Raw genomic sequence first — 24,778 nt, 5'->3', positions numbered from 1 at the left:
TTTTCATTTTTCTATAACAATTTTATTTTTCAAACCATAATCTTAAATATTTGACCAAGGTGTGTCAAGAAATATTTCTGGTTTTGTCTATGTTCTTGAAGTAATTGTTCGCTGACTTTCTGTTATACCATCAGAATAATCAAAACGTATCATCTCAGATCGAAGAAAGCGATAAGCCAGAAAGGAAAAAATGGTCATGAAAAATGCCATTATGCATGAATCAACTATAAATTCAAGAGCCTGTAAAACAACAATTTAATTTTTAAATCTTACTTTTAGATTTATAGTTAAAAATTATACAAAGGATCATGTAAAACTAATAATATTAACGAAGCTCCAACTAATAAGATGAAATTTGATGCTGAAATTAAAAAAAATATAAATAAATAGACTCAGTAAGGTGTCCCTAAATTTGTTGCTCCTGAACTAAAAAAAGTAATTCAGGGTTAATTTCTTAATTAAATGAATAGATTGATACTTTAGTTTTAATAATAATATTCATTATTTATTCTGAGACTAGTCCTTTTAAATTGATAAAATCCACTATAACAAAAAGCAACAGTCACAGTAGGGAAAAATTAACTATGAGCCTACAGTTAACTAATAATCGCTAAGGTAACTGATACATTGAAGGATAAATTATTTCTTTAAAAATATAATCAGGGGCTCAAAAATTATATGAAGGAGACTAAGTATATGAAGTCAGTTACTGTCATAATGATAGTTAACAATGAATAGGTAAATATAGTAAAGAACCAAAACGATTCTTAAATTATAAACTTTAAAATGTTAGTTTTTAAAACTGTCTTTATAAGCTGAAGTTTTTTAAACAAAACTGAAATTTTATTCAAGCAATTATCTCCACTAAATGTGGATGAGTGGGCTCTTTCCAGAACTACCTTGCTTAGAAAAAAAATGTTCATCTAAATTATTCATAACCAGCTACAATGACCAATCATGTAACTTCAAAGATAAATACATTACAATGAATATTAAAATCAGAGTTAATAAAAATAATTAATTTCATTAGCATACTAAAGCTGAAGGGGGTGGAGGCTGCAAACTTGTATTAAATGATATTTTTTTTAGTTCTGTCGAAGTAATCTGGATAAATAAGTAATTCAAGAGATATCCTGAAAAAATACCAAAAAACCTTAAAAAATGAGTACTTAAAAGGTACACACCCACAAATCTTTTTTTGCATTATCCATAAGGGATAAGATTAAAAAGACAGAAGGATCAGACAAGCTAAATAACGAAGGATGCAGAATGGACAACTAGTGCTCATCCACCCTCATCTGAAAGATCACTGAGTCCTAGCAGGAGGCTCATATTTCAACCTTTAGGCAGTTTGAGTCGGTACTACATTTCACCAAAAGAAAAAAAAGCATCAGGACTGGACAGAATCACATATGAACTACTGAAGATGCTCCCTAGGAGGGGTGAAGCCTTCCTTCTGAACATTTTTGACACTTGTATGTGGTTCTTATATTTCCCCACCATCTGGAAACAAGCACTACTACACAAGTCGGAGAAGAAAGATGAATCTATGGTCCTCAGTTGAGTCACCTTTCAGCATTTTTCTTTGTACAGCATATCTGATCCTTCTATCTTGTCACTTCCTTCTGGCCTTTTACTTTTATCCCTTACTGGGTACGCATTTTGTAAGGTTTTCTGGTACTTTATCAGCATATCTTCTGAATAGATTATTTAACTTGTTTACCTCTACAGAACTCAAAAATTATCATTTAATACAAGTATTTATTGGGCAATCAGCCTTCTCTCATACATGAGCTAGATCAATAAGAATTTCATTCACCACCATCTAATGGAGAACTGCAGGGAAAAGTCATCATATCACCAGAACTGACAAGGAAGGGATTTGGACTATACAGTCTAAACTTGACCTCACCATCACCAGCCAAGTGAGTGATCCCACCCTACTCGATGTAAGACCTATGCCTGAAAAACTACATGGCAGCACTCTATTCCTTTCCTTGTAATGTGGAATAAGAAGGAGTTGCATTGTATTTTGTTTATGTAGATATGTCCATAACTGCTACTGACACTAACTGTATTTTGTTTGTAAAATAAAGTTTATAGTATAGTAGTTACAAAAAAAAAGATATATTGGCATGGCAATAAGTTGTGGATAGGGGAGGGTTTTATAACAGAAGATAAAAAATATATGTAGCACTAATGGATGCACCAAATAAACAGACAAAGGAAACAATCTTGTTCCGTGGTCTGAAGCAGTGTTGCCATAACAGTAGTTTTTTATTTTTAATTATATTTACAAATTGTTTAGGTTACAAATAAACAATTTCAATGAAAAATTAAATAATAAAACTTATTTTCTATAATATAATGGCGGGAAGAAAATAATTCAAGCTCCTTTTACATGGCACAAACAAATAAATACATTTAGTCAGACTTAATTCAATATTGATATTGATTACTTACCATGTTTTTTATTCCAATACCAACTATGATACATGCAACTATGTTACCAAACGATACAGTTAAGAACCAGAGAGAGGTAACTAAGGATTTCATATTTACTGGACTCTAAAATGTAGAATTGTATCATATTACTGTTGTAAGATTAATTTAAGATTATAATTTATATAGTAAGTACCTGTGTATAAGCAAAGTTTGTCCCACTAATAACAAATAATATTTCAGCACAAACAAGAACAACATATTGAGGAAGTTGCCAAGCTATACTCAGCTGAGATTCACTTTTGTTAAGCTGTAATAATGAAATTTTATTTAATTAAATACACAAAATATATTTCATTACTAAATTAAATAAAAACCAACCTCTAATTTGCTCTGAAGTAATGCAGCAATAAGAAATGTTACACACATCAGGAAGCCACCAATAGACATTCTACACAATAGGGACTTGCACAAACCAATTTTACCAACAGCAGGATATATTATTTTCTGGAATAGTGGAACAGCTACAAGTACAAGCAAAGAGCTTGATGTACTCATTTGATCTGGTTCTATTCTAAACCAATCCACAATTTGGCCGTTTAATTGCCTTGCTTGAAATGTCCATCTTGAACTCTAAAAACCAATGGCAACCATTAATAATGGAATATTATTAGACAGTTATACTAAATGAATAACCAAAACTAATCCATATGTTGATAAGGATCCATAGATCTAATTAGTGGCCAAAGAAACTTGAGGGAAGGAAGAAGAGTGTAGCAACTTATACTGTATTTTTAAAAAGAATTTTACTCATACTGTTTTGAAAGAAACATATTAATTTTATCCACAGATACTTTTTCCAAATTTCTTAAAATAATTACAAGTTTTCAGTTCGAAATAGACATTCATGTTCACTTTTCACTAATAAATAGGAAACCCAAAGAATTTCGTAACTATAGATGGTTTTTTCATAATGAATTTTTGGTTTCCTATAAGAGGAGGCTATGATTATGTTATTTTAATATATTAAGAATAACAGACTGAAAGATGAACTGGCATGGCTGGAAAACTGAAACAAAGGAGATGATGAATTAGTTGCAACCAGTCACTATTCATCCTACTAATGATGATAAGAAACAAGATAATCATCATTGTAAAAATTAATTATATTTTATAAAGGAACTAGCTGACCCAGCAATGCTTCAATATTGCTATATTTGAGGGTGTATATAGATTTAATGAACCCAATTGATAGTTTGTTATAAATTTATGTATTTAGTTAAATTAAACATACACATATACTTTATTATTATTATGTAAGAAGATGGTCAGGGTTACGGTCAAAAGAGAAACAAAAATAGTTCACAACTATTTATTTTCCAACGTTTCGCCCCACTTTGCAGGGCTTCATCAGGGCTAAAAAGATACAAAATGATACAATGATAAGATAAAAATTATGATTGCAACTTTATAGCATGTATTGGTTAATTTATGTTACCAAAACATAATAATAAACTGATACAAAATGTTTAATTTTAACTAAAAAATATTATGAACTTTAAGAAACTATTGATTATATTCATTAAATATAAGCCTCAAATTTACAGCTTATACTGCTGGTACCAACCGATATGCCATTTATTTCAACCTTTGTTTCATGAGTTGCTAAGAATGAATGTCATCGAATATATTGGACCAATTTATGTCACCAAATCATAATAATAATATATGTATATATAGTTGACCATAAAAATTGATATATAAAAAGATTGTCAGGGTTGCGGTCAAAAGAGAAACAAAAATAGTTTACAACTATTTATTTTCCGACGTTTCGCCCCACTTTGCAGGGCTTCATCAGGGCTAAGAAGATACAAAATGATACAATGATAAGAATAAAAATACAAAGATAAGATACAATGATAAGAATAAAAATAAGTAACAATGGTAAGAGTAAAATTTTTTTATAAAAATACGTAAAATATAAAGTTAAAAAAGTACAGATGTACATAAAACAAAAACAATACGGGGAAGGAAAAAAAAAAAAGAGAATAAATAAACGTCATGAAAGAATAATTATAAATAAGAAAACAAATTAATGATAATAAACGAGGAAAGAACAATTCAGGACAACCTACTTGTTCAAAGCAAATGGTTGAACAGTAAGAAACAATGAAGCAGAAGCGTAGAGTTAATAATACTTAATAATAACTAAGTAAAATTAGAATGACACATATCGTTACTAATAATAAGTGATTATACTGAAGAAAATAAAACAATAAAGAATATAATAACAATGATTGTAAAAGAAGTAACTAATAATAAGTAAAAGTAAATAAAGAGTAGTAAAAAAAAAAAAAAAAAAAATTACAAAGAAATAAGTAAGAAAAATAATTAAACAATGATAACAACTGTAGTATTTATATATCGTGAAAATAATCATTTATCTACACTTATAATAGTAGTAGTAAAGATAACAGGAGTAACATGAATAACATAAAGTGAAATAAGGTAATTTAAAAATCGGAAGTGAAAGTTTACAAAATAAAATAAAAATATATATAAAAGTACAAGGTGAAATGTAGAAAGAAGTACATAAAAAGATTAAAATTAAGTAATAAAGTATAGAAATAAGTGAAAAAATGTAAGGAATGTTAACCATATAGGTGATGATAATGACAATTGAAATAAGTTATGCTTTAGTGAAGTTAAGTAATGCTCAGTTGGAAAGAGTTGTGGATTGTAAGAGTACCGAGTGTAAGGGTTGTCAGGGCTCAGGAACTGAAGAGACGGAAGGAGGAATTGGCTAAGTTTAGAAGATGGAGCATTAATATTGGATATGATGGGGCGAAGGGGGTTGCCAGGTTTGTGGATTTTAGGAAGTCCGTACAGTCGAGGAGGTAAAGAATTATAAGAAATTAGCTTGTAGTAGGTGGGATGGTTAATAAATTTATTTTGAAGAAGGGTTTTAATATGCTGATTAAACTTCCGGATATCAAACTTTTCAAGGAAAGTTCTTTCACCAAACATCAGGTCTCGCTATGGGAAACTCTCTCGCCCCTGATCTCTCTAACATTGTGCTTAATGACCTCCTTGATTCCGTCATCCCTTTATTCCATAATGACATTTTATTTATCAAAAAATATGTAGACGACTTTTTTCTCATTCTAAACCCTGATAAAATCCCTCATATCCTTTCTTCTTTTAACTCTTACCACCCTCGCCTTTATTTCACCGTTGAAACCGAAACTAACTCTTCCCTCCCCTTTCTTGACCTGCTTATTATAAAGAATAATTACGGCTCCTTGTCCACTGACTGATATAGCAAATCCACTTACTCTGGTAGGCTACTTAACTATTTTTCTCAGCACCCCCACCAACAAAGAATTAATATTGCCAAAAATCTCATACCACGTTGCCTTTCCTTATCCAATCCCCAATACCACAACACAAACATTCACTGTATTAAGACTATCTTGCTTTCAAATGATTTTCCACTTCACATCATAAACAAACTTTTAAACTCTTACATCAACCGTTTTCGCCTACCTCTCCCTCCCCAAACTCTCTACATCCACCATCCACACTCTCGATTTATAGATCCCTTCCATATGTCCCCTCTCTCACTGACAACATACAAAAATTCTTAAAATCAACAATCCCTTCACTACGTCTTGGACTCAAATCTCAAAATAAACTATCTTACTTTTTTACTAATACCAAGTATCCTATTCCACTCCAATACTGCTCTAACGTTGTATACCAGATTCCTTGCTCCTCGCCCAACTGTAATTCTTCATATATAGGCGAAACTAAAAACCACCTCAGATCACGTATCTCTCAACATAAATTATCTATAACTTCCCACAACTCATCCACTTCCAAACTTTCAGAACATGCCCTTACACTTAATCATGCTTTTGATTTTGACCATACCACTATTTTAGCCACTGTTCCAAATTAACAAAAGAGACTCATCTCAGAATCCATTTATATACATCTTGAACTCCTTCCAGTTAACCACAAAATCGATAAAAACTCTTTATTTACTTTTACTTATTATTAGATACTTCTTTTACAATCATTGTTATTATATTCTTTATTGTTTTATTTTCTTCAGTATAATCTCTTATTATTAGTAACGATATGTGTCATTCTAATTTTACTTAGTTATTATTATTAGTTATTATCATATTTCTGTTTCTCTTATCATTTTTCATTTTTCGTCATATCTTTATCACTACTTCCTGTATACGCGACGTATTTGAAATTAAAATATAGCCATTTAACGGCTGGCTGGCTACCTCCTCCCCATTCCTCCACGCTTCCGCTTCATTGTTTCTTTCTGTTCAACCGTTTGCTTTGAAGAGGTTGTCCTGAATTGTTCTTTGCTCATTTTATATCATTATTATTATTTATTTATTTTTTTCTTTATAATTATTCTTTCATGACGTTTATGTAACCTCTTTCTTTCCTTCCCCGTATTGTTTTTGTTTTATGTACATCTCCTGTACTTTTTTAACTTTATATTTTACGTATTTTTATAAAAAAAATTTTACTCTTACCATTGTTACTTATTTTTATTCTTATCATTGTATCTTATCTTTGTATTTTTATTCTTATCATTGTATCTTATCTTTGTATTTTTATTCTTCTCATTGTATCTTATCTTTGTATTTTTATTCTTATCATTGTATCATTTTGTATCTTTTTAGCCCTGATGAAGCCCTGCAGAGTGGGGCAAAACGTCAGAAAATAAATAGTTGTAAACTATTTTTGTTTCTCTTTTGACCGCAACCCTGACCATCTTCTTATATATCAATTTTTACGGTAAACTATATATACAAATATTATTATTATGATTTGGTGACATAAATTGATCCAATATATTCGATGACATTCATTCTTAGCAACTCATGAAAGAAAGGTTGAAATAAATGGCATATCGGTTGGTACCAGCAGTATAAGCTGTAAATTTGAGGCTTATATTTAATGAATATAATCAATAGTTTCTTAAAGTTCATTATATTTTTTAATTAAAATTAAACATTTTGCATTAGTTTATTATTATGTATTGGTAGCATAAATTAACCAATACATGCTATAAAGTTGCAATCATAATTTTTTTATAAAAATATTCATAGCTTCAATATTACTCAACGAATCTACACCATACTTTGCAATGGTTTAAGTAAGGATAATAATAATAAGTAACATTAAGATTTAGTACCATGTATAGTTTTGAAACAAAAACTCTCACTGTACTACAATATTAGTACTATATCCAAACAACTGAGACTGATTGGCACATCAAATTGGTAAAATACTCGATTGAAACCCACATTTTCCCCTCAAAAAAGCATCAAATTTAACTTTTGTTGATTACATACACATAAATCGGTCAAGTAATAACAAATTCTATCAAGGACAAAGATTCAACAGCTCTCTTTTATATATAGAGAGATGTATAGCCTCAAATCTTATCTTGATTATTTTCTATTGTAGAGTAGGTAATGTAAGAACACTCTGCTAAAAAATTTGGGTGATAGTAAGATATTTCAGGCCTAAATGTATTGTCAATAACCCCAATTCAATTAGACAACTTGATAGCTAAGGGATCAAAAATTCACTAAGATAAGTGGCGATTGTTATCTATAAAATGCTATGGAAGGTTACACAATGCAATTTACAATTTGTTTTGTCAACTATTACTACTAACACAATCATTGGTATGGGTTGAAATAAAAAAAAAAATTGTATATGGTAAAAAGAAAATCATAATTTCCACTAATTACCTGCTTGTCATTTAAGGCCCAAAATACTATTGCTGGTGATATTACTGTAAATATACGGACAATAATTTTAGAATCCTCAATCAGTTCATGCGAAAATTTGTCATCAGCATGGTCCAGCCAATGTCTTCGGTGATCATGAGACTTAAATTTTCTCCATAGTCCATACTGAAATGGATTTAATGCTGTTGATTAATTTACATTTTTTAGAAATTATTAAAAAAATAAATAAGTACTTGAAGATGTTTTTAAATAGGAATATTTTCAATTCATGTCATTTGATAGAATATTAAGTTTATTGGTATTAAGGTGAGATGTGATACTGATTTGAAACTTTTATCATTTGCAGTTAATATTTATTTTTTGGCGGTCCCAAAAAGTGAATCTTGACCCTTCCAACTTAGTTAGTACGCAAGGGCAACTCTGGTAGCTGCCAGGGGTTAGCAAAAAGGACCAGGAGGCCCACTTGCCAGACTAGTTTCATCTACCAAATACCAATACCAACTATTGTAATTCAGAATTTCTTGTTACCTATAACGATGAAGAATTATCTTATAATCTAAAGTCAAAAGCGGCGCTGATTCAAATACAACCTGGTCATGTTAAAATTTATTTCATGGTGGATACACAAAATGAATTTCGACTTTCCCACTCTGGCTAGAATAGGTTGGTAACTTGTAGGATAACCACTCTATATCCAAGAAGTGGCTAAGTAAGAGGTACACAAATAAAACAATAAAAAAAAAATGTAATTCAAAAAGTAGATTAACTCTTGGAAAAGTTTTAAAATGATATTCTCTCCAATTTTTTAAAGGTGGGTCCAAATAAGGAGAACAGTTTTTTGTTAGAAAACCAGACAAGAACATTAATCTTAGTAAGTTCTAAGAAACTAACTACATTAGGTGCTCTTTTGTAAAAGAATATCCAACATCATTTTTCTTATGTAATTCATCTCATTTATTAATTTCACATGGTTCACTGCCTGTCTGTACAAAATTTTAATCATAAAATAAAATAAAAATCTTGCATAAGGTAGCTGTCAAGTGATTTTCCATCCAACATTCAAAATTAGAGAATAGAGATAGTCTCAAAATTTTCAGCAGAAGATAGATAAGTTCTGATCGTATCAATCTTAGAGAGATGGTGATGTACCTAAGGAAAATGAAGAGGAATTCCTCAATAAATCACGGTTGTTAGAACGATAATGATCTTTACCAAATATATATTATTAACAATAAGTTCCTTATATACTAGCCATAATGGTGAATTCTACTAAGCTATTTTTCTTCCCTAGTTTCCATTCCCTATAATTCATTCCTATTTTATATTGGATATTGCTGCAGTGGTGGAACCTAACATTGCAATTATTTTTTGGTATCATTCATCATTATATCATTTAATCATATAAGCCCAAACATCTTTGTTTCACATTTTATGTTTATTTCTGCCAATATCATATGTCATGACCCATCAGATTTATTTACTCTAGTCCACCACATGTTAGCTTTTGACAGATCATTCCAAATCTACACTTTATAAGAACCCAACTATCATACCCTAGGTAACTAAAGTACTCCTGTCCATTGTTCCACCCTTCCTGCTTTCAGATCTATTCAACCATCCCCAATTGATCCAGTTCCATGACCATTACAAATGATGTCCATTCAAATACCTTCAATTTTGTAACAATGTAAAAATATGCTACTGAAATTTCCTTTTCAACAGGACATTTTGAGCTCAGGAAAATATAATAAATATAGGTAAATATTTGATACAATTATAATTAATTTTCTTTCTGAAACATGAAATAAACAATATCAGTATGGGAAGGTCTTTTAAATCTGAGAGGACTGGTCTGGACCTGATTCAAAGAAATATACAGTCATTTTAATCATCCTGATGAGAAAGCCTACATAATTGATATATGAATTAGATACCAAAACTTCTAAGCAAACATTGCACCATATTTAATATTTTTGAATCCAACCTCAGTAACCAAAGGAACAGCTCAGTTAATCCCATATACTTTATTTTAAATAAGATTATTTCAGGGAAATATAACTGTAATTGAATTAAATTAAAATGGGCTGTTAGTACTTCACTACAAAGTCACTAATGACAAGGTTCATAACATTTCGGCCTAACTGTCTTGAGGTACAAAATCTAAATATTAAGTGATGCCCATCTTCACTTAATTCATAAACCTTCCATACCTTAAAGTCTAAAAAGAATTGCCATGTTTTAACTGGGTTGCCACCATTCCCATTTCCTAGGACAGTCCTGTTTTTTACCTTTTGTCCCCACAGTACATCCTATATTTCGCTGGTTCTTTTAGTTTCTGTCTCAAAGGTTTTTTTACAATACTGATTATGTCGTTTTGGTGAGTTTGAGAAATTTTTTTATTAATAGGAGAAATGGTTTAATTCCGATTTGATGTAAGACTGGATTTTTTTTAGGTATCGTGTGTGTATTTTTTAATGTTATATATACAAAGGGTTAGAAATGAAAAAATAACTAGAAAAAAAAAGTTCTTACTTAAAAAAAGTCCTAGTCAACCTCTAATAATAATACTATGTCAATTCAAAAGGAAAATCTTATTCCAAGTTGTCAGAGGTTTTTTTTTTCTTCTAATTAATACAATAAATTGTGTTATGTTTTATTTCCTTAAAAATATTTAGTTTTAGGTATTTTAAATGTACAAAATTGATTGATACAAATTGATATACATTTTATATTTTTCTATTAATCATTTTTCACTAAATTACTTTAATTATCTTTCTCTCCCCCCATTTTTTCCTGTAATTTTTGATAAAGAAGGTGGCAACCTTGGCTTCACTATATTACAATTGTTTGTATATCGAACTGGTTCAACAAACCTGGAAGTTGATAAATATAGATTGAAATTATTTCTTTTACATTTTATAGACTTCATAAAAATAAATAAGAAACATAATATTATTGTTAATGCTAATAGTGAATTAATAATGACAAACTCACACCTAGGCAACCGAAGAATTGAGAGACAACATTATGATGCGCTTCCTCGATTATATACCATTTCTTTCCAATTGCAATTATAGCTAAAATTGTAACAATAATTAAATTAAATTTTAATTTGAGTAAATACTTAGGTATATTAATTTAAGGGTCACACATTTTTAAAGCTGTATATTAATGTTTTATGTCAATCTGATAATTCCAATCTAAGTTAGAGCAATTTTTCTATTATTCCTTTATTATAATGTATTTAAATAATAGTAATGAGATTATAAAAAAAAAATTAAATACATATTAAAAAAATATATATATCATGAATTTATACTTAGAGCTAAAACAATTGTGCATGTTGAAGTAGTGAAGGCCAATGAATAGCAGTGGGTATTTCCAAAGCATTGTACATTTGATCGTATAAATGGGGAAGCAAAGCAAGCTACTACGCTTCCAACATTTATGCACCAATAAAATAATGAGAAAAATTCATTCAGTTCATGATTCTGTCCAGGAAGTGTGAATTGATCAGCTCCAAAGGGTACCACACATGGCTTCAATATTCCAGTGCCAACAGCGATAAATACCATACCAATCAAACAGAAAGGTCTAAAAAAAGATAAAAATTTTAATTTGGACAATTATACCCATACTTTATAATACATAATTAATTATATATTTAATGAATTTAAATATAACCCTAATTAATTGTATAGTTCCATTACATAATAATAACATTCAGAACCTAAAAACATATTTTCACTCATTGATCTGTATGCACCTCGAATATCCCTAAAATGAATGGATAAATTTTTATTTTATTTTTTATATATAGTACATCCATAGACAAAAGAAGGAAAAAAAATTATAACAAAATAAAAGTTTCCACAAAACTAAAAAAGTACAGATGCAAAAAGTGGAAAATTATACGCATAATCTTTCCAAATGTATTTGTCTGTGGCTATAAAAATTTAAGTATTGAGGTGAGAGTGACAAATATAAATTTTGTTCCTTCCAAGAATACTACAGTTCAACAAAATATAATAAAGCTGTGGCGAATAATTGTGATCAGGAGAGATTGGATACCCTCAGCTGTGTCCAATATTCTAGTCCTAAATTGCTTGTTTTCCATTTTTGATTTAATATTATATTCTTTCATAGTTCAAATTTATACATTTTTATTACTGCTAACAATCTAAAATGGCCTCTCTAGGATCCAATTTCGTAAACAGAAATCTACTATCAACATTATCACCTTGATGTTGAAAACAGCTCGGAGGGGGAGAGATGGAGATGAAGCGTGATGTGTTATTGAACCATCACCATACTGGAAATGAGAAACACTTTCAACTCAGCAATATGGAGCTGCATTTTGGATACCATTCAGAAAAAGGGAGGCCCTATGTATCTCATGCAGATCATAAGGGACTATTTCAATGATAGGACCTTGATATGTTCCACAAAGGATGGGTAGAGGAGCTTCAATGGGATCAGTGGGATACCGCAGGGTTTTGTGCTGGGACCTCTGCTGTGGAACGTGATGTACAATGGAGTCCTCAGATTTAGACTACTAGAGGGTACCAAAACTGGGTTTTGCTTATAACATCGCAGTAATAGTTGAGGCAAAATACAAAGAAGAGGTGACTCTCAGGGTTTCTCAGAGTATTTTAATTATTCTCAATTGGCTGGCATCCAAGGGACTGCAGCTGGCAGACGGATATATGGAGGTCCTTCTCATCAGTAGCAGGGAAGAATTTATGCTGTAAGTTGGAAAATGAGAAATTCGGTCCCAACCTTGCTTAACATACATTGGGGTTAGAAATGATGGCAGGCTGCGATTTAAGAAGGACATCCAGAGGGTATGCAATAAGAAGACTAGAGTGTCTACAGTGCTGTTCTGGCCAGTGGTCAACATTGGAGGGTCCAGGTACAGCTGTAGGTTATTGATATTGAGTATAGTCACATCCATTCTGCTCTTCACAGCCACTATATGGAAAGATGCATTGGATATTATGGCATGCAAAAGACCAATGGTGTCTATCAATCGTCAGAACGCCATGTAAATGATCTGTGCATTTTGTACAGTTTTATATGAAGTGGCCAGGAAGCTACTCATGAGAAGATCACCGAAGAGTGGTGAACCCACAGAATGTGGTTGACCCTTACCTAACCCAGTTACAACTGGACATGGTGGTTTCAGACCCTACCACTATAGATATTGCCAAACTGGACAATACAGCACAGTTCCTAGTTTGCAAGCTGTAAAAGGAAGCGTGGATCATATTTTTTTCTCCTGACACCCCTTCCAGGAAAACAGAAACGAGTTCAATTAGGTCTGTGAATCACACCTACGCATCGACAGTTGACAACATTGTGACAATAATATTACTCTCCAATGAATGCTGGATGGTGGGTCAACGACTGGAGATCCTCAAGCAACTGAGGAAGGAAGAAAGGAAGAGGAGGAAAGGCAAACCAAGAGGTAGACTAACACAACTAGGTGGCACACTGCCACTCTCCCTCCACTATGTAATACCTAATGGTGGTCCCATGGAGGGTGAGAAATAGGATTAAGGAGGTGGTTTTAGTGGATAAAAATCCCACAAGCAGGTGGGTACAGTATTATCCATGTCTTTGGAAGATTTCCACCTCCTATTAGAAAAAAACACCATTTTGCGATATTTGGTTGTTTGGACTCAGGGGACCTCCTAGTGAGTATTTTTGTTGAAAACTCAAATTCAAAATTTTGAGAGATCACAATACTTTCCTCTCTAAATCACTTTATGAATAGAGAGAAAATAAAAAAAATAAATAAAAAACACAGGCATGTACATACAAGCATACATTTGGTACAAATTACCAAGATTCCATTCTTATTGTCCCAGTGGAGTAAATAAGAGCATTATTAAACCCTAAATCAACAAATAACTGAAAGCCTGATTAATAATGCTAAAAACATTCATATATGGTAAAACAAATGTCTTTATTAAGGTGAAGAAGAAGATATCACAAAGAGATCACCATTAAAAAATTAATTATTTAAGAATAAATAATGAAAAAAAAAATGTTTTAACTTACTTTCCAGGAACAGATAACTGAGGTGCTAATGATGAGCATGTCAAGATTACTACCCCAGTGGCATATACACATGACATGTAAATTATTGTCCTAAAAAAAGATAAGTAAGGTGAGATAAATGATCTATAATGCAAAATAAAATCTATTTACATACTGTTATGATTTAAGTTTCAATTTAATATTGGCACCATGATATATAGAGTGGTCACATGCTGAAAGGAGGAGTAGATAACTGTGTTAGTTATATAAAGGATGGTGACAAGTAGAGAACACCTTGGGAAATAGGTCCAATTGAGTTGCTCAAGTCATAAGTTATCCGAACTTTATTACTTTTTCAACAGAAAGAACCATTGCCAGTTTCACATTACCTGGAGTAGGCTCTCATGGTTTGAGTTGTACAAACTTACTATATTATATATATTTTTTGAATCATGAAAAAATGTTAATCTAAAAACTTGAAACTTTAGATATAAATCATTAAAATAAAAATATTTAGTTATTCAGAATAAAGTTCGAATACTACACTATGCACAAAATAAAATATATATTTTGTTTGGGTATTGTGTATATACTTTAATCTGTCAGCCTACATCTGTGGCTTAGAGCAACAGCAACCAAAGTCCATTTATAGAGGTTTCTAGTTTTTTTATATATAGTAATGCTATATAAACAACTTTTTATGAAAAACAAACAAACAATATCTTCAAAATATTGGTGTTTTGTTTCACACTACAAAATATTACTGGTCCAGAAAAATAATGACCCAACTGTAAACTTGGTGAAATTAACCTTATTGTATTAGTAAGTTCAAAAATGCATTTAATAGATTTTTGTATGTCAAAATAATTGTACTTAAAAATCGGGGAAGGAATTTTGTAAATACAATTATATCAACTTACAAGCGAATTTTCGAGCTCACCAACACAATAAAGTCAATTTTACAAAATGTTTCTGTTGTGTCATTATTCTACCGGACCAGCAATATGTCCATTCTCATTTCAGAAACACTCATTTTGTTTGGACATAAGTTGTTGCTCCAAGTACTATGCTAAAGTGTGATAAAATTGGACCACCAAGATATTCCCTTAAAGGTAGCTCCTAACTTATAAATTCCCATACAAGGTTATAAAAAGACTATTTTAAAATAATTTATTTATTTTATGAAATAAGTTAGATAGAATTTATTCTAATTTTATAATGGAATAATATTATTGTCCTAAAATTATTAAGTTCATATCTCTTCCTCTTTTTATTACAAAAGTATTATTATCTGTAATACTATTTTTTTAATTCTCAGAAATCCACCTAAAGAAAACAAAAGCTAATTCTTAGCTGTGACTGAAGAATAATCAACTCCAACCTTCATCCATACTTTAGTTCCTTTTTGAATTTTATTTCAATTAGCTACAGTAAACCTTTCCCTATATTTAAACATATTACTTGAGTATCATTAAAACTGCCATAATTCTGTTGCTTTTACTAACAATTTATTTTGTTTTATCCACAATTATTCCTACCTTATACTTCACAGTTTATTCATGCAGTATTTAATAATTCCACCTAGTAGTACTAATCCTGAAAAGCACAGAAATTTTATTGCCCAGATTTAAACCTTTTCAGTTAGAAATACTCAAGTTAAAACATATTCTGGAGTTAACATAAATAATACTGGGAAAAGGAAATGAAATTTACTTTAAATCCAAATGTAACCCTATCTGCTTGGAACTAAAATTACTGGTTCAAATTCTGTTAAATATTAGGACATCACGACATTCATAAGTAATTATGAAGAAGGAAGAAAAATCTTTAATTTTTTGGAATAACTATTATAAAGCCTTAAAATAATAAAATTATGAAAAAATAAAGTACAATTAAATATTATTTTTTGAATGGGTGGTCTGATTTTGCTGCTTCTTTAGCTCCTGAAATCTTTGCACCAAACAAGTATTCTGTTTACAATAGCTGGTGAACCATAGCCAAATAATATGTCTCTCTATTATGCCAAAACAGCTATAATGCTATTGTTATAAAAAACCTAATTTTTTTCTCCTTAAAATTTTGTTGTTCATTTAAAATAAAAAGAAGGAAAAAAGTTACAAATAAAAGATACTTCTATAATAAGGTTCATATCTATATTAAGTGTTATTTTTTTACTAAAATTTAGAATAATTGTTCTTCTCTTGCAATTGAACTACAATGAAATATAATTTTAAGGATAAACTATGTTCTATAAGAATAAAAAGGAATTCTATATTCATTATTATTTTCAAACACCCATAAAATATATAAATTAATTAAATAATATAATATTTATTAAAGATGAAGCTGTTTTTTTACATAGAAATAAACTTAATTCTATTTTTCTTTATCTTCTTTATTTTGTTCATTTAAATGAGGAGTGAAAACTTGAATAGTTTAAAATTAAATGTGAGCACAAATAAATTAGAAACCTCTACTTTTTAATATTAATTGTAAAAGCATGGCTTGATACATACCTAAATTTTCCCAAAAAACTGTCAGCAATCCATCCTCCAAAAAGGGGAAGTAAATATGCAATAATAATGAAGCTATGGAAATATACAGTTGCCTCATCTTCAGTCATATTCAAAACGTCAGAAAAGTAAAGTACCAAGATAGCTGTCTTAACGAAAATTACTTTTGTTTATCGTGAAATTATAACATGCTAATGAGTAATGACTGAAATATAACTCACTCCGAATACTGTAAAAGGTAAACCTCTCTAATAATTCATAGAAGCATACAAATATTACTTGTTTTGGATATTTCAAATTAACCTAGAAAAAATAACATAGTTAGATAGTCGTTTATTAATATAAATTAAACCATAACACAACCTACCTCATCATTTCTTGCTTCCTCCATAAATACTTAATTTCTTTCTTCTTAAATCTACACAAATATTTCATAAATGACCCATGTTACTATAAAGTGCCTAAAATGTTAACAGCTAAAATCACTCTCTAAGTCCAAATTTCTGAAAATGTGAATACTAATAACTTTACACCAGAAACTGGGGATACTTTCAGGATAATCGAGTAAACCTGTCCTTATTTGTTTTGTAAACTATCTCGATGTTTTGTTCATTGACTAATTGTATTTTATATTCAACATCCTTTCAATAAAATGATTATTTTGAATCTATTAAAAATAATTTGAAACCAATTTAAAAAATATAAATACATAATTTGAATATGTTTGGTATAGATTTATAATCAATAAAAATTTCTATTTCGATATATTTTATTTCAAAGTAAAATGTATATTACGTTTGAAAAAAGAAACATCAGTCTTTTTCATATACTTTTTTTTTTTATTTACTCTCCTCTGTTTAAAGAGTATTTTTCCTCAATTATGAAAGCCTTCAATTGCAATAGTAATTGATTTTCAGGTGTTTATAATTTTTTTTAGGAAGTGGTGAAAAGTCTTCCTACATAACTATAAACTTTTAGAAAAATTAAATTAAATACATAGAAAAGAACACAGGGTAAACTTTCATTTATACCCTTAGGAAGCTGATGTATAAATTACAGAATTTTATTTTATTTTGGAGGGCTCAAACCAGATATTACTGTATTAAAAAACTAAGTGAACTGGCTACAATTTAATATATTTTTATAATATAAATTATAACATGATCAATGTTATATTATAAAATATAGTATAATTTTAGAACCAGATACAAAGAAAAAACATATTGGAAAAAAAAATAAAAAATAAATAATGCTGTAATAATACAGCATAAGAAAAAAAAGAACAAGTGACAAGATATCACATATTTTTTTGAAATATTTATATCTGATTATAACAATTTTTTTTTTACTTGCCAACTTGCCAACATATGTACATAACGTTTCACTTGTATATATTATAATTTGTTTATTCTAATTTTTTTTTTAGGTCAGAAAAAAAAATGTGGTCAGACCAGATGGTAACAACTATCGGTCCATGACAAAACAACATACAAAAATGATAAATGGAAAACAAAACATATGATTATTACAGTATTAATATTTGGGGAATTGTGGAATATGTAACAGTTTATATTCTAGAATCGTTGAATTATACAACACAACTAAATGCAATAGTTGATTGAAAAATAAAATAAGACAATGTATGAAATAACTTACCTTATTAAAAATATGAAACGAATATACAACTATTAACTTATTTAAACTAAGTTCAATCACAATTTGATAATAAATCTGATATCATGAATTATTAGACGGATTTAAATTAAAAACTGTACATTATAGAGCATCGTACAATATTCAGCTTTCTGAAAATCATTGTTAATTTTAGTAGCACATATACTTATTCCAAAAAAAAAGAAAAGAAAATAGATAAGAAATTCTTTGAAACATAAAAGTGTCATTCATATGATATACATTGAATTAATTAGTATGATTAAATAACAAATTGAAAAATGGGGCATACATAAATTTCATTTAAACACTGCATTCGGACAGATTTATACTACTTAATTAGAACTTACTTTATTTGCTTAAGTTTGACTTACTTTGGCAAATATGCTTTCCTAAGCTCCAAGTACTCTTAATCTATGAGCACCTTCTTAACCATCTATGATATACATTCCTATAAATTATTTCCATTGAATATCTTTCTTATATTTATAAAATTCTCTTAACTCCATATACATATAACTAATATTACATACTGTGCCCAATGTTATATATATTTATCAACCATACTGAATAGTGCATTGGCAAACATATAAACCAATTTTAACACTGTCAACTTAGATTACAATTAAAAATATATTGATAATACATTAACATTTTCAAACTTGAAAATAAAGCAAGAAATAATAAAACACTGTCCCAATTTCAACAAAAATTGAAGAAACATAAAAATATAGACTATTTGAAAACAATTTATGCTATATGTATTGAACTTTATCACAGTAATACATCAAAATATAAAATATTTCAATCTTTTCACCTGAGAATAGTTAATAACACATGATGAGTTGACCATTACACAGTATTAAATGGCCATGTGATGTTTAATTATCTAATTGACAGGCATAGTTTAAAAAAAACCTGTCATGCATGCAATGTTTATTTATTCAAGGTTCATTAATAAATAAACATTGCATCCATAACATCAGCTATAGTTTTATCCGAACTAATGTTTGCCCAACTCAGATGAACATGCCCAAATCAATATTATTAAAACATTTGCTTACATACATATGTACATACTTTGCTTGTTTACTGCCATAACTAGATCTACAATCAGGAAAGCTAAATCCTAAAGGTTCAGACTTTTGGGAGATTTGATAAGGGATGATTCAAAACTCAATATGGGAAAAGTTATAGAATAATTAAAATTGTATATTTTATAAAACTTAAAAAAAAACTTTTCTTGATAATTATAAGTTTGACTCGTAAATAAATATTCTGCTATTTTTAGTCATTTTGTTTTTTCTATTTAGGCCCAATCTCGACCTTAAAGTGATGTAATTAACGACATCTCTTGGGGGTTATAACGGCTTGTTATTTCACGTCGTTAGAAATTAACAAAAGCAGTCAAGAATATCTTTATCGATGGATACAAGGTTATGGAAACATTGTCTTCAAGTGTCAGAAGACTCCAGGGCCTTCCATGAGTTCGAGAGTCGGAGAGATGACGATGGACACACTTAGGTTTTATTGTCCCACTTGCATCGAATTGTAGATAGGCGGTAAGACTTTTTTCTCTAGATTAATCAATATGCGATCTTATTTTATTTTAAAATGCTAATTTTGAAGCAGAATTCAACGGTAAAGAAAATAGTCCAAGCATGCAGTAAAGTATGCTTTGTGTGTTGGGGCTTTATAGCGTAAAACAAAAGAGGGTAAGCATTGCCCATATTTCATTTTTTATCTATATGTATTTCTTTTTTCTTTGAGTTTTTTATTTTCAATATAGCACTTTGAATTTTAAATACCACTCTTAAGATTTTGAAATGTTTAAATTCAAGGTTTAATTTTATTTATTATTATTAACATATTATTTTAATAAAAATCACAACCGACTTTACATTATTTTCATTGTGACTGAGATTGTCTGATATGTTGCTAATTCGATGTTCCTAATCCAAATCTATTTAAATCTGTAGTATAGAAAGGGCTTATTTCTTGAAATGTCAAAATGACCGTACTTTGTCCTGGCAGTTTAAGTGCTTGTTTGGCTGCAACGTTTGCAAGCTGGTTTCCAATGATCCCCACTAGGCCCGGCACCCTTACAAAGTAAACCGATTTTCCCAGATTTCGATCGAGCATATTGATATATGAGTTGAATTTAGCTATAGTTGGATGTTTTGAATACATGTTCTTCATGTCTTTTAATTAATTAAACTCAAAGAGCTCACCGAATGATTTTGATAATATTATGCTAAGGTCACAGGCTACAGTATGACGGCTTTATGTTTATTTATTTTTTTATGACCCCCTTCCAAGTCGTTTCTGACATACAGAGAAGGGGTTTAGCAAGAGGTAACCAACCTATTCTAACCAGGATGGGGTTCAAATTTTCATTTCTTGGGACCACCACAGAAATGAAAAAAAGTCCACTGTCCCCCAGGTGTGATAGGAGCCACCGCCGCTGCAGTTGTGAAGCAGTCGATTAACTCTCCCTCCGCCTTAGGTTTATTAATGATGTACTGCTATTTGCCTCTTACGGCTTCTTATTACTTATAAAAACAACTTTCATCTTGTTCTTCTGTTCGTCCCGACTTTCCCTACTAGTGCTTAATCCTCTAGAGCTCAACCAAATACAATTTCAGTCATACTTACTGCGAGTATGGTTAATATTCTGACCACACTATGCGCTTTTTGTCGAATACTTTATCTCTTCTCGACTCCGAAGGTTATGGGGATGGAATCGTTTTAAAAATTTAAGTAAAGCTATCATGATTAAACTTCTAGATGATAAAGATATTTAATTAAGAAAAATTATTCGGATGTTCGAAAAAAAATTCGAACAACCTTTGAAATTGGTTGAACGATTAGTCTAAGATTAGTCGATTAGTTTCAAAATAGTCTACCCATTTACAAGGGCCTTATACTGCCACCCTATCTGCATAATTAAAATTTTTCATTTTATATTTTTTTCAAATATAAAAAGACTGGCGTATTCCATCTATGCATCTCCACTGTCTTAAAATAATCTATCTGTTTCAGTGTAATTATTATTTTAACGTATGACATTTATATAACAAGAAGCATTGAGGCAAAAAAAAATTAAAACGTTTTCAAAATTCAGTTTGGATAATTTAAATAAGGAAAGCAATTTACCAAGAAATATGAATATTTAAAAAAATCATTAAATAACTAAATAATTTAATAAATTATTATCACTACAAAATATTTTTGGTAAATAGTATAATTTTCCTGAGCTAATAAAATTAGTTCCCTAAGTCAGAAGCCATTAAAAAAAAAATAAATTAATTAAAGAGGAGTCTTTATATTTTGTTGTTTTTCCGCTAAAGGAGGCCATCGGTAGAGGGATTTATAATATATATACTTATAAAATAAGTATTTTGGTGGAAAGTACAAAAAATGTTGCACAATTTCAAGACTCCTCCAGACTTTCTCTTATTTATTTTTGGGCTTATATATTACTGAAATAATTTACAATGGTCAGCATTTCTAGCATTTGAACGAGAACTCAAGCTGAAAGTATGACCTTAGACAAGAAATGGCACGTGAGAAAGATAACGATGCTAGTCCAATGACCTGATCCTGATGGAAGGGAGGCTGTGTAAACAGTTGTTAGTGTTTAATGTCGAGGGAAAGAGGAAGCCGGTGAAGCTTTAAAAAACAGTCACTAATAATAGTAAGCGCGTGCCGGGCAGATGGTGTAGAGTAGCACGTGCGACCACCATCCGTACCCCCTGCCTTCTGAGTAGCTTCATGTCCTCTCTTAGGGGTATCCCTACACCACCTGTTGTTTTCACAATACTGGAAGGCTTTTTGGGCTAATGTTGAAGAAGAGATCCATTCCCTGTTTATCCCAAGACCTGTGATCGAAAAATGAACTGAGAAGTTTTATTGCTTCAAGATAGATAAAACCGTTTAGACTGATATCGAGTGATGTACTAAATGAAATAGAAGAAATTTTCACTAATAAAAAATCAGGAAAAGAACCTCTTGTAAATGTCAATCTTTTGTTATTATTTTTTGAGGCATTCGGTCGTATATCGTATATACATGGTATCAGTCATTTTTTTTGTAAATTGAAGTTTTTGGTAACATCTGATGCCTTAAAGCTGATTTTATAGGTTTTTAAAGACAATATTATAGGTATTATGTTATAGTAAGTGATAGCTGGTTGGAAGTGAACCATGCTAACTGACAGAGAACCGTCTGACACACAGTGGTGGAAACTGAAAAAAACCCTCCAAAATGAAATGTGTCTAATCGTGTTGATGAGTGTGGGTTCACACACTCAAATATTTATAAACGAATTCATCATAATTGGTTCTTTCATCAAACAATATTTGTGAGCCGTAGATCTAATCTTAGTTATAGTTGACAGTACATGTAGTGTCTAATTACCGTCACGTTAAAACACATTTACAAGATAGGAAAAACTTCAAACTTCTATAAAATATAGTATGTAACATATAAGAAGGTTACCGGAACTTATATTTGGATGAAAAATATGGTATTTGCTAGTACCCCTCCTTTATTATTTATTACAGTTTAAAATATAAGTTGCTAATTGTAAAAGTTTTATTTTTCAATGCACTCAAAATAATTAGGTAATATACTTTTGTGATTTTTGTTGGAGCTAAGTCCCAAATATTATCCTCAAAACTTAAAAATCGATTTCCCATATGTTTTTATTCCAGAAAACCTTAATGTGTAAAATGATGGTATGTTATTTATTGCTATTCATAACGCAAAGTTATCCAAAATGAATTATCTTATCTTTTAGCTTAAAGGTCCTTGCATGCCAATGACACGCCCATTTACAGTAGTTTCAACAGGATAAAAGAATAATAGGACAGATTGAAAGTCGAAGACACACAAATGAGCCCCAAAATAGCTTTTATCATAAAAGATGAATGGAATATGGTCCGGGAGCGGTAAAAAAAAAACTCAAATAGTAAATAAAAATAGTATAATTATTTACTATCTGAATTTTTTTTTACCGCACCCGGACCATATTCCATTCATCTATACACACGGTCAATCAATAATCTTCCAGTTTATCATAAGTTCTCACGAAAATGTTATATCGAGAACTTTTATTGTATTGAACTTGTATATAAATATACTACCCAAAAAATTCTTGGAAGATCTTATATTATTAAATTCCTAACGATAAAGCTCTTGAAAGAACATTTATTGTGAAGATTCTGGAGACATTTTCTCGTAAGAATTTTATAAGAAATGTTTAACAAAACGTTTCTGGAATAAAATGATTGGAATATATTCTGAGAGTGAGAAATGCTTTATTTTTCAAGTAGTGCTGAGTGATGGGACACTTTATACTTATCAATCCATTATTAGATATAATGTTAATACATTTTTTTTCATTTCTATTATATTTTCATTTTTCTCTTTGTCTGTCGTGGACCTCTATAATCGATCTGCTCCTGACCAGAAATATTCATAAGGTCAAGGAATGCCATGCACTGCCCTTCGGACAATCTGATCACTGGCCTGTACTGTAAACTATCGAAGGTACGCCTGCCACACTACCGGCGAGCAAATACTTACTTCAAGGATACAGGTGAAGAATTGAAGAAACGCCCACTGCGGTAGCACCGTGTCGTACACCGGACACCGCTTAACACCATAAGGAAGTCGCCCAAACATATCTTTGCACTAATCGGCCAGCGAAACAACTTGCTCAACATCTTCCAGCGACACACGTAACTACTGCTTGAAACCGACAGCCAACCTCATGTGTGACTTGCAGACATCTGTCAAGTTTAGCTGTGGAGGACTCACGAGTATCATCGCCAGTTCTGGAAGTCGGTTAGGACGTTCGTCAAGAAGCGAAGAACCATGCACCTGACTTAGGGGAACGAACTGCTGACACATAGAGAACAGGAACTTCTGGCCACAAGCTATACAGCGGGGATACTGAGCGAACTGTTAGTATCCTTCTACCTCCGCCTGTACTATTATCGAGAAGCCCGTATTTTCTACCTTCTACCAGCTTGAGTCGGTAATACGATGCATTAAAGAGAACAACGGAATATCGTGTGTATTGCTGATGATGGTCCCCAGGAAAGGTAAGGCCTTCTAGTTGAACATCTTCAACTCGATTTTGCACTTTCCCACCTCCTTGAAATAAGTGATCGTAGTGCCGCAACTCAAACCGATAAAGAAATGTGATTCAACTGAGCACTATAGTTCGGTCAGCCTCCTCTCCCATATCAGAAACTGGATTTCAATGAGGTGTCGCTTGAACATCATTTGGCTAAATTAGGTAACACACCA

General features: G+C 30.6%; 1 protein-coding gene across 16 annotated transcripts in view; it reads right to left on the bottom strand.

The window, feature by feature from the left end:
- LOC106679408 (peptide transporter family 1) overlaps window positions 1-24,778 on the bottom strand; it is a 27,881-nt gene continuing 3,103 nt past the window's right edge. For 2 of the 16 annotated variants that reach the window (XM_067052640.1, XM_067052646.1), the window contains 12 exons: window positions 18,835-18,911; window positions 17,157-17,207; window positions 17,011-17,092; window positions 16,793-16,934; window positions 14,298-14,387; window positions 11,554-11,828; window positions 11,229-11,311; window positions 8,235-8,399; window positions 2,824-3,075; window positions 2,639-2,752; window positions 2,464-2,568; window positions 1-240 (listed from right to left, as the gene is read on the bottom strand). In XM_067052640.1, coding sequence (XP_066908741.1) covers window positions 88-240; window positions 2,464-2,568; window positions 2,639-2,752; window positions 2,824-3,075; window positions 8,235-8,399; window positions 11,229-11,311; window positions 11,554-11,828; window positions 14,298-14,387; window positions 16,793-16,934; window positions 17,011-17,092; window positions 17,157-17,180 — 1,485 coding nt within the window. In that variant the 5' untranslated portion in view covers window positions 17,181-17,207; window positions 18,835-18,911 and the 3' untranslated portion in view covers window positions 1-87. The other 14 variants (XM_067052633.1, XM_014418546.3, XM_067052658.1 and 11 more) reach the window with 14 other exon arrangements.

Source organism: Halyomorpha halys, unplaced genomic scaffold, assembly GCF_000696795.3.
Source record: "Halyomorpha halys isolate HHAL.00 unplaced genomic scaffold, Hhal_1.1 Scaffold200.1, whole genome shotgun sequence".
NCBI lineage: Eukaryota > Metazoa > Arthropoda > Insecta > Hemiptera > Pentatomidae > Halyomorpha > Halyomorpha halys.
The sequence above is the reverse complement of the archived record's forward strand: the minus strand, read 5'-3'. Positions and strand labels throughout refer to the sequence as shown.